We start from the raw sequence: 14,629 nt of genomic DNA on the forward strand, positions 1-14,629 counted from the left end.
TTAACCGGATAAAACAAAGAAAGACAAAAATGGACAAAAATAAATAAGAATGGAAAATCATTTGGTGCAAATATCTGACAGAAAACAGAAAAATGAAAATGATAAAAGAAAAAAAAAGTGAAAAAGTGGCCCGTCAGAATCACTGAAAAAAACACCTGAGAAATCAGTATAGCCGTTTTGAAATTTTGGCGCAATATTGAGAGCACGTCTTTACTTTGAATTTTAACATATTACTTAAATTTCTTTAAAACGCTTTGGAATATTAAATTCAGTCGAAAAGGTACAATAAGCTCTTATACAATGCGGGTGTGCTCCTTTTATACAGGAGGATAATACTTGTACACGGAGGTCAGATAAAAATTATTCCGGTATTTACTCCGATATTATATTCTCCGATTTGGATCGGTCTAACGTTTTAAAATTATTCGAATTTTGATTGGTCATATTTTAAATGCAGGAGCGGTGAAAAAAGAAAAAGAGGTTTGAACTCTAGCTTTATTGGCTTCATTAACTAGAAATTTATCTACATTGTGATATAGTTTGTTATACTTCCTCTAATTTTTCTTAGAGGCATCTGACATTTGAGTAAATTGTGATAGAAGGTATTTAATTTTATCGCGCCATTTTCGAATTTGCCAATTTTGGAATGTTGTTTGAACATGCTTTTATCTGTTCACATGATTTTCAATTGTTTGTTTATTATTTAAAGTTAATGAATTATGTTTCAGATACTGCACTAATAGGATAGCAGCAATAACTTATTTGAATAATGGAAGATTATGTAAAAATTGAAAAGATTGGTGAAGGTGAATATGATAATTTATTGCTATTTATTTCGTCAATAAAAATAATATAGACAATAAAAGTCTATATTATTGCATCTCAAATAGTGAAAACTTAAGTAAATAACAATTTCTTAATTAGGCTAAAGTTTTCACCACTTGAAAAAGTTGGTCATCCATTCTTTTTTTTTATGTGGCCACAGTGGTGAAAGCTGAACAAAGGCTTTATAATTTTTTTATTTGACGCCTCACTTCGAAGTAAGGCGTCAAAAGAAAAAAATTATAATAGCCTTTCAAGACGTCATAATTATTTGGACTAAACAAAGACGAATATAAAAAAGATGTAGTATGAGTAGGATTGCCAATGACTGAGACAACTATCCACATGAGACCGAATGACCCAAATAAACATGTTTCGGTCACCCTATGGCTTTCGACAATGAACAAAGTCCATACTGCTATTAATCAGTGTTCTCCCCAGGATTTTTGGATAGTGTGTGGTAAGCAAGTTATTTTCGACAATTCTCAGTAACTTAATCGCAACACATGGTTTGTTTGTAATTGATAAGTTATGTGTTTTTATCATATTATGCTATTGATGTTTTCTATTGTAATGATATCTGCGGAACCGTAGCTCTAAGGTCCTTATGTTATTTTTTGACTATTTGCAGACCATAGAGGTACGTTTTTTTCCTATTTCAAAACGTTTGGGATTGCGACCTAGGTTCAGGTCGTACTTATTTCTAAAAAAATATTGTTTATAATCCTGGAAAAACTAGAATGTACTTGAGAATGTATACAAATAGAAATAATTAGATAATAGTGTTAAGGAAATGAATATTCAAACATAAATAGGTACATCATATCCTAGAAAATTATCTAACGAAACGAACTATATATATTGACAAGTTTTGTATGGATTATAAACAATATTTTTTTGAGAAATAAGTGCGACCTGAACCTTTATATTAAAGAAGACTCACAAAATCTAAACATACTTGCTATCATTTAAAGAGTGATTCAGTAATTCTTTGTGTTTAATTTATGACCACATGAACATGTTCTTCATGAATATCATTGGGTTTCATGTATTTCACATTTTATCTATTCTCATCCTTTTAAGACCTACATGTTGTATCTGGGCTTCATTTAAGGACCAGGAAGAATGTCTGTAATACATGTTTTCTAGTACATCATCCTTTCTTCCTCAAAAATATAACTAGCTTTTTCATATCATTACAATTAAAGCTGTGATTTATTGTATCAAGGTACCTATGGTGTAGTGTACAAAGGTAGACACAAGAAAACAAACAGATTGGTGGCACTGAAGAAGATAAGATTAGAAAGTGAAGAGGAAGGAATCCCATCCACAGCCATCAGAGAAATATCACTACTGAAAGAACTCCAACATCCTAACATTGTTGGGTAACAAATTAAAAATCTATTTATATCTCAAACAAAATCTTTTTTTCATCACACTTTGTCATTGATCAGATCAGACATACACCTGTTTTCGATTGTTTTGAATTACTAGTTGGTGTTAGATAAGTATGACCTCTTGTCCCAACTTCTACTTGTACAGCTCAAGCTACAACATGATTCTTCCAAAGTTATTTTAATCTCTTTGAGTCTCTCCCTTTTTTCTAGTGATCTTACACATTTAATTTGTTAATATTTTAATTCCATAGAACATTTCAATGATTGCAACTTTAAAAAAATAAAAATTGAGGATTTAGATTAGTTTATATTATTTTATTAAACTACTATCATATTTTAGAAACATTATTATTTTGAATGTTGTAATGTATCTGTTTCAGTTTAGAAGATGTGTTGATGCAAGAGAACAAATTATATTTGGTGTTTGAATTTTTGTCTATGGACTTGAAAAGATATATGGACACCATTCCAAGTGGACAGTTTATGGATAAAATGCTAGTCAAAGTAAGCAAAAATAAAATACAACACAAAACATAGATGAGACAAGTATCAGTCCTTTTTTCTCACTCCAGGCCAATAGAGTCTAAACAAATTTTTCGTAAATAAATTGAGTGTTGTGTATGCTTTATAGTGATTTCACAACTGATATTGTTTGTAGCTGTGAAATAATTAAGAAAATTTGAGACTAAATTTAGATAAGATTTGGAATGAGATAAAACACCACCAACATGGACAACAGTAGCATATATATAGTTTGTAATTTTTATTTTCTATATTTACAGAGTTATACTTACCAGATCCATATAGTTTGTATTTTTTTTTATCTATATTTACAGAGTTATACTTACCAGATCCTACAGGGAATACTGTTTTGTCATCAGAGAAGAGTATTACATCGTGACATGAAACCACAGAATTTACTTATAGATAACAAAGGCATTATCAAGTTAGCAGATTTTGGTTTAGCTAGAGCTTTCGGTATACCAGTCAGAGTATATACACATGAGGTAAGGTTTAGTTTGATGTTTGATTATATGTTTCAAAGTGAACATGCATAAGGTTATTTTAAGATCATAGAGGATTCTTATCGGAGTGTATACACATAAGGTAAAATATAGTAGAGTATACCAATCAAAGTGTTTACACATGTCAGAGGTATATAGAAAGTTTGCTTTGCAACAGATAACATACAGACTCCTTTCACTCCTAGCCTACATGCATGAGGTGTTGAATTAAACATCCATTTCTGACCTCCATACATGTATGCTAATCCTTAACTTTTTTAATATGTGCATGAATATTTGCACCCTATACAATACAGCCTATCCAATTATAACATGAGTCTTAAGAAAACTGCTCTTTGTGCAGAATGTTAAATGCAAAACTACTGATTAGTTTTATGCCCCGGCCATAGCAGAGGAGGCATTAAGTTTAACCCTTATTCCTCTGTATTGCTGTACATCCCAAAATTGATGTCTGTTCTCTAACATTAGCTTGCCTCAACCAAATGTCATGTGTTTTGATTAAAATGATTAAGATATAATATTTATTTTTAATTTCTCAAATTTAAAATATAAATGTAACAAGGGTGGAGTTTTACTGCATGTGTACACAGATTTGGTGTATGACAATTAAGAAAACAAATACAATTTAGTATATATCTGAATTGATGCTGTACTGTTACAAGCAGAGGTTGTTGTTTTTTTAATTTAAATGTTTGCAATTAATTGTAAGTGTACTCTGTTAAACATGCAGATTTGTTAATCAGTGTTATTATTACAGGTTGTAACATTGTGGTACAGAGCACCAGAGATCTTACTTGGAAGTCAAAGATACTCTACCCCTGTAGATGTGTGGAGTATAGGTTGTATATTTGCTGAAATGGTCACAAAAAGACCTTTATTTCATGGTGATTCAGAAATTGACCAGCTCTTCAGAATATTCAGGTACTAATTGAAGGAAAATATATACATACTCAAAATTTTGCATGCACTTTAAACAAAAAACAAAAAAATTTTAGAATGCATTTGGATTCTTCTAGGTTTGTTTGAATTCATGTTAGAGCTGTTCCAGAAAATACTATGCCCCCCCTCCAGGGACGGCACTTTTTAGCTCACCTGGCCCGAAGGGCCAAGTGAGCTTTTCCCATCACTTTGCGTCCGTCGTCTGTCGTCGTCCGTCGTCGTTAACTTTTACAAAAATCTTCTCCTCTGAAACTACTGGGCCAAATCAAACCAAACTTGACCACAATCATCATTGGGGTATCTAGTTTAAAAAATGTGTGGCGTGACCCGGTCAACCAACCAAGATGGCCGCCACGGCTAAAAATAGAACATAGGGGTAAAATGCAGTTTTTGGCTTATAACTCAAAAACCAAAGCATTTAGAGCAAATCTGTCATGGGATAAAAATGTTTATCAGGTCAAGATCTATCTGCCCTGAAATTTTCAGATGAATCGGTCAATTGGTTGTTGGGTTGCTGCCCCTGAATTGGTAATTTTGAAGAAATTTTGCTGTTTTTGGTTATTAACTTGAATATTATTATAGTTAGAGATAAACTGTAAACAGCAATAATGTTCAGCAAAGTAAGATCTACAAATAAGTCAACATGACCAAAATGGTCAGTTGACCCGTTTAGGAGTTATTGCCCTTTATAGTCAATTTTTAACCATTTTTCGTTAATTAAAGTAATCTTTTACAAAAATCTTCTCCTCTGAAACTACTTGGCCAAATTAATCCAAACTTGGCCACAATCATCTTTGGGGTATCTAGTTTAAAAAATGTGTGGCGTGACCTGGTCAACCAACCAAGATGGCCGCCACGGCTAAAAATAGAACAAAGGGGTAAAATGCAGTTTTTGGCTTATAACTCAAAAACCAAAGCATTTTGAGGAAATCTGACATGGGGTAAAAATGTTTATCAGGTCAAGATCTATCTGCCCTGAAATTTTCAGATGAATCAGTCAATCGGTTGTTGGGTTGCTGCCCCTGAATTGGTAATTTTGAGGAAATTTTGCTGTTTTTGGTTATTATCTTGAATATTATTATAGATAGAGATAAACTGTAAAAAGCAATAATGTTCAGCAAAGTAAGATCTACAAATAAGTCAACATGACCAAAATGGTCAGTTGACCCGTTTAGGAGTTATTGCCCTTTATAGTCAATTTTTAACCATTTTTCGTAAATTAAAGTAATCTTTTACAAAAATCTTCTCCTCTGAAACTACTTGGCCAAATTAATTCAAACTTGGCCACAATCATCTTTGGGGTATCTAGTTTAAAAAATGTGTGGCGTGACCTGGTCAACCAACCAAGATGGCCGCCACCGCTAAAAATAGAACATAGGGGTAAAATGCAGTTTTTGGCTTATAACTCAAAAACCAAAGCATTTTGAGAAAATCTGACATGGGATAAAAATGTTTATCAGGTCAAGAACTATCTGCCCTGAAATTTTCAGATGAATCGGTCAATCGGTTGTTGGGTTGCTGCCCCTGAATTGGTAATTTTGAGGAAATTTTGCTGTTTTTGGTTATTATCTTGAATATTATTATAGATAGAGATAAACTGTAAACAGCAATAATGTTCAGCAAAGTAAGATCTACAAATAAGTCAACATGACCTAAATGGTCAATTGACCCCTTAAGGAGTTATTGCCCTTTATAGTCAATTTTTAACAATTTTCATTAATTTGGTAAATTTATGTAAATTTTTACCAAATATAGTTCTCTGTTACTAATGGGCAAAGATCATGATAGATATAATTGGAAGAAGCAAAATCGTTCAGTAAAGTAGGAACTTCAAACACATCACCATCACCAAAATACAATTTTGTCATGAATCCATTTGTGTCCTTTGTTTAATATGCACATAGACCAAGGTGAGCGACACAGGCTCTTTAGAGCCTCTAGTTTTAACCCCCACCACCCACAGAAATAAAATTTAATTAGAACAGCACTCCCTTTGCATTTTGGTATTTCAAATACAACCACCCACATAATACTTAAAAAAATTGCCTTCCCTGGAGGGGGGGGGGGACATAGAATTTTCTGGAACAGCCCTTAAAGGTTAAAAAAATATGTTAATCATTGAACAATGTTGAATAAGTCAATCTAATGGTTTACCCTTCTTTCAATGTTGCCATTCTTTTCCTTTTAATATCTGAACATGCCAAGTTTATTTCTAAGATATCTGTTGAAAAGGGGGCTATTAAAGTGCACATGAATATGTTTATAAATCGACAAATTTTTCACTTTTTTTTTGGTTTACCTTATTTTGACAAAATTGAACCCGACTAGCTGCTTAAAATTGAATTTTTATTTCACTATTTCACTTTCATTAATGATTGAACGGAAAGAAAAAAAATTGTTTGTTATATCTTTTAGTTAATGCTCCTTAATATGTAAATGAAAGGTTTGCTGTCTTTTTCAGAACTCTTACAACTCCTACAGAAGAAGTCTGGCCAGGGGTAACCTCATTACCAGACTACAAACCAACTTTTCCAACATGGAAAAATAACTCTTTAGCACAGTCTGTCAAACAACTGGACAATACAGGATTAGATCTATTACAGGTATAGAATAATACATGTTTATTGTATGAAATGCATGTTAAGGTAGCACTACAGTCTAACAATGATTTTTTGGTCATATTTTTTTTATCACATAATTCTGAAGTAAGTATTATTCTGCACAGTTTGTAAAAATCCCAAAGTCATTATCATATCACAACAGGGAGTAAATTGATAATGAATTTATGTAAATAAAAGCACATGGTAATTAATCTAAATATATAGGCATTTGGGAGGGGCTAATATGTCAATCATCTGTTGATACCAGTGTCCAGCTGTTAATCACTGACCATAAGATAAATAATGTAGTCTTATCTCACTGTTTTGAAACTAAAATTATTTATATAACATGGAAGTGAAAAAAGAAAAAGAAAAAAAAACTAAAGGGAAAAAAAACTACCAAAAAGGAAAAAAAGTACTATGGAAAAGAGTGGGGAAGTAGTTTTGAAAGCCTCTGACTGCCTGTATAAATTTCTTCTCTTTGGTCTTCTTCATTTATTAAATACAGTTTTATGAATTTTAACTAATTTTGAGTAAATGTGTATTTTTTCAGTCCCATTAAATTAAATGTATTTTCAAAAAAAGGGTGGGTTGATCTTTTTATCAACATGTTCTTTGATGCACACTTTTAATGTATTAGCTAATTTCAGACATAGTTTTACTTTATTTCTTTTTTAAAATTCAAATTCAAATTATTCTTTATATATAGAGAATAATGATGTTAAACATTGATTAATGCAGCTGGTCAATCATGTTTTTCTCTTATCTGAGACTGTCTGGAAAGAGGCGGAGCTTTGGCTATATTTAATTACTTCATCACAGATGTTGGTCAGATCTGTGACGTCAAACTCCCGCCAAATGCCACGTTAGTGTTGGACAGTTCACATATAATGCAAAATTTACAGCATTAGAGCATCAAAGACACAAAGTGTGTGGTTCTATTGATATAGTAATGGTATCAGAACACTCCTGGGGTGTTCCCAGTGGAACGTCTGTATTTATATTGACTTTATAGGGGTTCTAAGGGGAAAATTCAGTTTTTAGGGAAATGAGGTTTGGCACCCAGCAGTTGAATCAATATATCTTCTTACTGGAAGCATATATCAAAAATCTGAGACACGGTTTTGGAGATTGTATATAGTTGATTACAGGGATGAAAACAAATTTTAACTACCATTTGACATGAATGTGCCATTTTCATCCATGTTGGAAGACCACTTTTTTGGCCATTAATGAGCTATATTTTGAGACTTATCAAACCTAAAATAAATTTATATATAAATTAAGAAAGAGTTATATTTCAGCTTTAAAATGAGTTAAAGATTTTAAAAATCCATTGAGTAGTTTTGGAGAAATTGATCTTTAAATACTGTTGATTGGAGTCAGAAAATTCTGACTGTAGTGCTACCTTAATACAAGAGATGACAAAAGGAGACATTTTTCTAGCTTCTAAATTTAAATGACTAAAATGTATTAAAAGCATACTTTAAATGAACATTTTTATAAAGGTGATTGAAGATATTTCACTTTTATACAGTTGAAGAAAAAAGGTACTATTGTGTATAATATTTTAACGAAAAGAGCTGTTGAGATAATAAAATAATAACCATGTATTGAGTGATAATTAATCCCATAATTTTGATATAAAAAAAACTATAAACTTATTTTCAATTACAAGTTATTTATTAATATTATTTGCAGATATATAACAGATGTTATTTGGCAGAAAAGGTTCACACAACAATAAAATGTCTTAAGTTTAAATTGATTTGTCAAATATATAAACTTTTTATCTTTCAGACTATGTTGATATATGATCCAGCACAAAGAATATCTGCCAAGAAAGCATTGAATCACACTTACTTTGCTAACTTAGATAAATCAGCATTACCTGCTTCCACTGTCACCACAACATAAGACATTTAAATGCAATAAGAAATATCTATGGTATTTTGTCTCGATTGTGGGCAATTTTATGACTTATCTCGTATAATTGTCTGAATGTCAAGATAAAGAAGACAAAATGGCAATTTAAAGAGAAGAACATTTTAAAATGGACAATTTTGTATAAAAATATATTTTATTGTTATCAAAATATATGTTCAGGGATAATGCTATAATATTCTTCCTTCATCTTTCTATGACTTATTTCTTTCTTTGTACATCCATACATGGAGTTGATAGAGGAGTCTTTCTAACTGTGTAGCAGTTAACATAAAATATAAGTTAATATTTTGTTTTATAAAGTTGATACAATTTCTTATCGGCCTCAATATAGATCAAAACACTTCATATGCATGACATTTTTTTTTATTAGAAGTGTGATTTATAAGCTCTTGAGTTAATAGGGAATATTTACTTTCAAAGAATAATGTACAAATGTTATTTGCATTTTAAAGTACAGAAGCCTATTTTAGATTTAATGAATTTATTCCTTTCTAAGAATTTTTGGCAAAGGTACACAACTTTTTATAGGACTAAAACCTGCTAGTGCAAACAAGATGGAAGAATCATGCTTCAATGTATCTCAGCAATCTTATTTGCATTCTCTTTTCGCCATAAAAGTGTGAACTTTGGTAAAAATTAAAGCCCTTATTAGGAGTTCTTTCTGTTATGTCAAAAAATGGAAACCGAATCAATAATTTTGAAATTAGCTAGTGTAGTACATGTACAATAGTCAATGAATAGCTGCTTTACACTTTATAAATATATTTCAGTTACATTAGGTGTACATACACAGCTTACTCTGTCTCTAGTTTTAACCATATGTCATTATGAACAACAAAAAATAAACCCACCTATGTGTTCATTGTAACTTATTTATTTGTTGATATTGTTTTCTGTTAAAAATTTTTCCAGTATATAATTTTCACTAAAATTTAAATACAATTTAAAAGTATACATTTGTGAATCACAAGTTTACCTAAAAGTAGTTCTACACCATCTATTGTAAACATTTTTTGAAAGAGTTGTTTATTGTTTTTAATGACCAATACAATGATGATTTTATTATTTTCCATGTTTTTCCTTTATCTTGTTCCAAAGTGAAAGGGCTGTTCCATTATATATATTGTCCTCAAGGAAAGACACTTTGAAAATAGATTAAACTTTAACAGTCCACAGGAATGTTTTTGAAACCACTGGTATTTGAAATTGGGAAGTGTCTATTCTAGATCCGTGTACAAATATATATATATATTTATGGACTAGCCCTTATAATCATAGTGCTGTTATTGTTTTTGTAAATTGTTTGATTTTTTATACTGTTGTGTAAAATAAAGAGTCACTGTTTTGTTCATTTTGACCTCACGCTTGTGAGTCATTGTTTCAATTGGATATTCACATGATCTATAAAACTATTTGTAAACTTGGGAACAGTTTTAATGCAATTTTGATAAATGAACCATCATGTATACCAGTTTAAAACAACATGTGAAAACTGCTTTTATATATCTGGTCAGTGATTTTTATGAAAAGATGTAACAATTAAAATCTGTATTTGATACCATCTTTGCTCTTTTTTATGTCCTTAATTTATCTAGCTTTCATTAGGGTAAATTTGGTTCCTATTAAAAGCAAACAGATAATGTGTAATCATAACAGAATACCATACATAAAGATATCCTATCATGTAGCTGCTCTTGTGGAAGCCTACTGGCCATGACTGCAGAAGGTTTTGGCTCCTGACTTTGGACAGGCACAATATTGCAGAAGGTTTAAACATGTTATTTTTTTTTTTTAGATCACCCCTATACCTCTAGCCATTGTAGATAAAACAAATGCACTTATACACACAGTAAAACTCAGTCCTAGTCCAATGTCAGAATATGAAACAAAAGAAAATAAACAAAATGACAATTATACATAAATAACAACAAACTACTAGCACTTCTAATGTGTAGGTAGTTTGATGTGTCTTCCTGCAGGATGTTGCCTTGAGAACTAGCATGTTAAAGTTTCGACTCTGCATGTTGGTTTTATGAAAGCCAGGTTTATATTTGCATCATATTTATATAATTATGTTCTTATTTCAAATTTGCAGTTAATTTTCTACAGAATGTTAAAACTTCCATTCACGAATATCGCCATAATGATATGAACTATATAAGGGCTATTCCAGAAAAAAATGTATGGGGGTTGGAAGGCAGGGGGGGGGGGGGGGGGGCTGACAAAAACTGCCTTCTTGTATTTTCAAGTTTGGTACAAATCCAGAAGTTTTTAAACTAACCACATCGTAATTGTAACATTAACTTGCAGAAAAGTCCATTTATAAGTAAAGTACAGATATAAAATGGGATTATTTCCATCAGGATACTAGATCATAAACAAGCTTCTGTCCAAGTTGGGTAGAAATCTAGGAATGGATAAGGAAGTCTTTAAAATTTCAAAAATTTTAACCACAAAGTGAATATTTGTTGCCGATGACAGCCAAATATGGTATTGCTATGTCTTGCAATACCAATGCGAAGCATGCATGTTTTTGATCATACCATCAAACCCATCTTACTATACAGCTGTGAGATATGGGGTGCCTTTAATCCTATGTCGTCTAAATATAGAAATGGATTTTTTTCATTTGACCATATTTATTCTAAATTACCTGCTGAAATGAAAATAACATTACTGGGATGGAGAGGTATCTCATTGGCACTCATACCAAATCTTCTTATATCATTTCACCTGTAGTTTACCTGTTATTTACCTGTAAAAAAATCGGCGCAAATGAAATGCAAAACGCCGGATAAGGTATATTTTTTTTTTTTGTGATTCAGTCAAGCGTTGGTATAAAAAAAAAAGACCAAGGAGTTTTGTTGTTGTTAATGTGTAGCCTGCTGTATAACACTATAAAGGAACAGAAGTCTCGAAAGTTCAGTGTATATATTTATTAAAAGTAGGTATATGAAAATATTAATCTCAAAGCTTGACTTTTATTATATAAACTTGGTAAAGGACCTATATCGTGGCATTGCACACGGTCATGTTTTTCACTGCTGTTTGTGACAATGTAGTCTTAGATTTTGTTTTAATAGTTGTTAGTGGTTATGAACTAGCTGTCAGTAACTGCGACTTGTACTCTCAGATCTGTACTTAGTGTCTTTTTAGGCAGTTAAGCTGTCTTGTGCTTTGTGTTCTCCCCTAAAAATGCTGAAATATGTGCCATTGTTATTATCTAGCTGGATATTATGTTATTTATAACTTATTGGGCAGTTTTTGCATACTTTTAGTTCTGTTTTACAAAATATATGACCAGAAAAACCTTAAATGATCGTCGATTTTCCCAAAATGTTTGAAGTTGCACATAGGAAGTAGAGCACATTAAGAATCCTTATGTAGTTTTTGGCTAAGATGTCAAAGAACAAATGTATGAAATATTTAATCGCCGAAAATCTCTAAAGACAAGTAGTTTACATTTCCCAAATGGCAGAAGTCGTAGGAATATTGTTTGTCGTCGATACGTAGTCAACTACGTCAGTAGTCTATTAAAAGAAGTTCAACTGTTCACGCTGTTGGCGGCAATTTTGAATTAGAAGATGCAGTTTTCGTATCTTTTCAATTTGGACGCAGGGGATCAAATTAGCGTTTGTCCGACATTTGCGACCTCCCACTTTTGCAGTCGGAATTTTTACTTGGTTACTAGCTACGCCCGACGGACCTTGAAAGAAAATAAAAAAATAACTTTGCAAACATTTTTACCAAAGTCTCCTAATAGATCGATCTCAACTTATTTTCATCATTATTTTTCATGACAGAGATGTTCATTTTGTTCAACCGCTAGCTTTAGACAAAAATCGCCGACAAATTGTGTTTAAATACGACTAAAATCGTATCTTATTGACAAAAACGACATTGTATACACAATAAAATGGCTGCCGTGAAGAAAAAATTTTAACAATATCGGATCCGATTCCGGAAGCGGATAAGGGAAATTGCTGGTTTGGCGGTCAACTTAAAAAAATCAAGACATGTGACAAAATACATCTATGCATAGTATTTAAAATGAATATAAACACTAGAATTGAAAAGCAAAAGATATATGCTAAAGAAACAGCAGAAAATATTTTATACAGACAATCAAAATTATACTTTTTGACAAATTTTAATGTCAAAATCCAATACAATGTGACAGCTGGGAACAGTATACCTAACAATATATATGTTCCTGGTGACAGTATAAATTTCCTTTATCAGTGATAAATGTTGGTAATATGCATGTTAGATGCTTTTAAAGTTAAACATATTACTGCAATTTCAAGAGGTATTTTTTTCTTCTCAATTTTGGTGGGTCAGTTAAAATAGCTGGAAGTTTCTTATATAAAAAAGAAGATGTTTGTATGATTGCCAATGAGACAACTGTCCTCAAGAGAACAAAATGACACAGACATTAACAACTACAGGTCATCGTACCACCTTCAAGAATGAGCAAAGCCTTTACCGCACAGTCAGCTATGTAAGGCCCCGATAAGACAATGTAAAACAATTCAAACAAGAAAACTTACGGCCTTATTCATGGAAAAAAAATAACCAAAAACAAATATGTAACACATAAACAAACGACAAGCACTGAATTACAGGCTTCAGACTTGAGACAGAACTAGTGCAACTAAATTATATGATACCTCAATGTAGGTAAATCATATGATATATTGGTGGAGTCCATTGGGCCACTATACTCCCTTCTGTTGAATAACTTTGAAACAGATGAGATCCCCACCCCTCGACCATATAAATTCATGTATGAGACTAAATAACTAATCAAATGAAATATAGGGGAAGTCCCTAGGGTCATCCCACCCCTCATGTTTTAGAACTTTGAAACAGTCGAGATCCCAACCCCTTAACCATATTTATTCATGTATGGAACAATATATATAATAAAATGAAACATGGGGGAGTCCCTGGGGGTCAGTCCACCCCTCCTGTTTGAGAACTTGGTTATGGTTGAGATCCCTACCCCTAAAGCATAAAACTTCATGTTTTTGACAATATAACAAATCAAATGAAATACTAGTATGTAGGGGGAGTCCCTGGGGGTCACCCCACCCCTCCTACTTGAGAACTTTAAAATGGATTGAGATCCCCACCTTAAACCATATATATTCATATATGGGACAATATAACAAATCATATGATTTATATAGGTACAACATTAGAACGAACTATAAAAATAAGTTGAAAAAGGCTTAACTCATCAGATAGACAAAAAATACAAGTGGACGTGGCCGGGTACTTATACATTCCGACACAAAAAGACACAATGAACATGTATGGGACAATACTAGTATTACAAATCAAAAGATTTATAAGGGGGTCCCTAGGGTCACTGTACACCCTCATGTTTGAGAACTTGGAAACATTCCAGATCATCAACCCTAAACCATATTTATTCATGTATGGGACAATATAACTAATTAATTGAAATATAGGGGGGTCTTGGGGGTCACCCCCCCTTCTGTATTAAAACTTGGTAACGATCAAGATCCCCACCCCTAAACCATATATATTCATGTATGGGACAATATAACAAATCATATGAAATATAGGTGTCATGTGCGTTGCTATTGAAAACCTTGATAAAATATGAATTATTTGTCTTAATGATTAATAAATTAATTGAATATAAATGTACAATTACATATGAATGTTTAATGTTTGTTCTTTTAAATCTTTAAAAAAAGCTAAGCAACATTGCCACAGTTTTCATAATTATGTTTGCCTTGGTTTTTGGTTAACTGCCTACAATGCTTACAGCGCTTTGATTTTTTTGTTCGAATGTACAAGTACCCGGCCACGTCCATTCTGTCCTTTGTTATATGTATTCATATTTGTATCCACCTGCACGGTTAAG

At 32.0% G+C, this 14,629-nt stretch overlaps 1 protein-coding gene across 2 annotated transcripts; it reads left to right on the plus strand.

The window, feature by feature from the left end:
• The first annotated feature begins 344 nt into the window (after positions 1-344).
• Positions 345-10,286, plus strand: LOC134725468 (cyclin-dependent kinase 1-like). 2 transcript variants are annotated; one of them, XM_063589304.1, is made up of 8 exons: positions 345-480; positions 729-806; positions 2,051-2,207; positions 2,600-2,723; positions 3,056-3,226; positions 4,002-4,165; positions 6,645-6,786; positions 8,584-10,286. In XM_063589304.1, the coding sequence occupies exons 2-8, from the start codon at positions 770-772 to the stop codon at positions 8,698-8,700; spliced, it is 912 nt and encodes a 303-aa protein (XP_063445374.1). In that variant the 5' UTR covers positions 345-480; positions 729-769; the 3' UTR covers positions 8,701-10,286. The 2 variants fall into 2 exon arrangements, with proteins under 2 accessions (XP_063445374.1, XP_063445375.1); XM_063589305.1 differs by lacking the exon at positions 345-480 and adding an exon at positions 494-602.
• Positions 10,287-14,629: the final 4,343 nt, after the last annotated feature.

This window comes from Mytilus trossulus, chromosome 7 (genome assembly GCF_036588685.1).
Source record: "Mytilus trossulus isolate FHL-02 chromosome 7, PNRI_Mtr1.1.1.hap1, whole genome shotgun sequence".
Lineage (NCBI taxonomy): Eukaryota > Metazoa > Mollusca > Bivalvia > Mytilida > Mytilidae > Mytilus > Mytilus trossulus.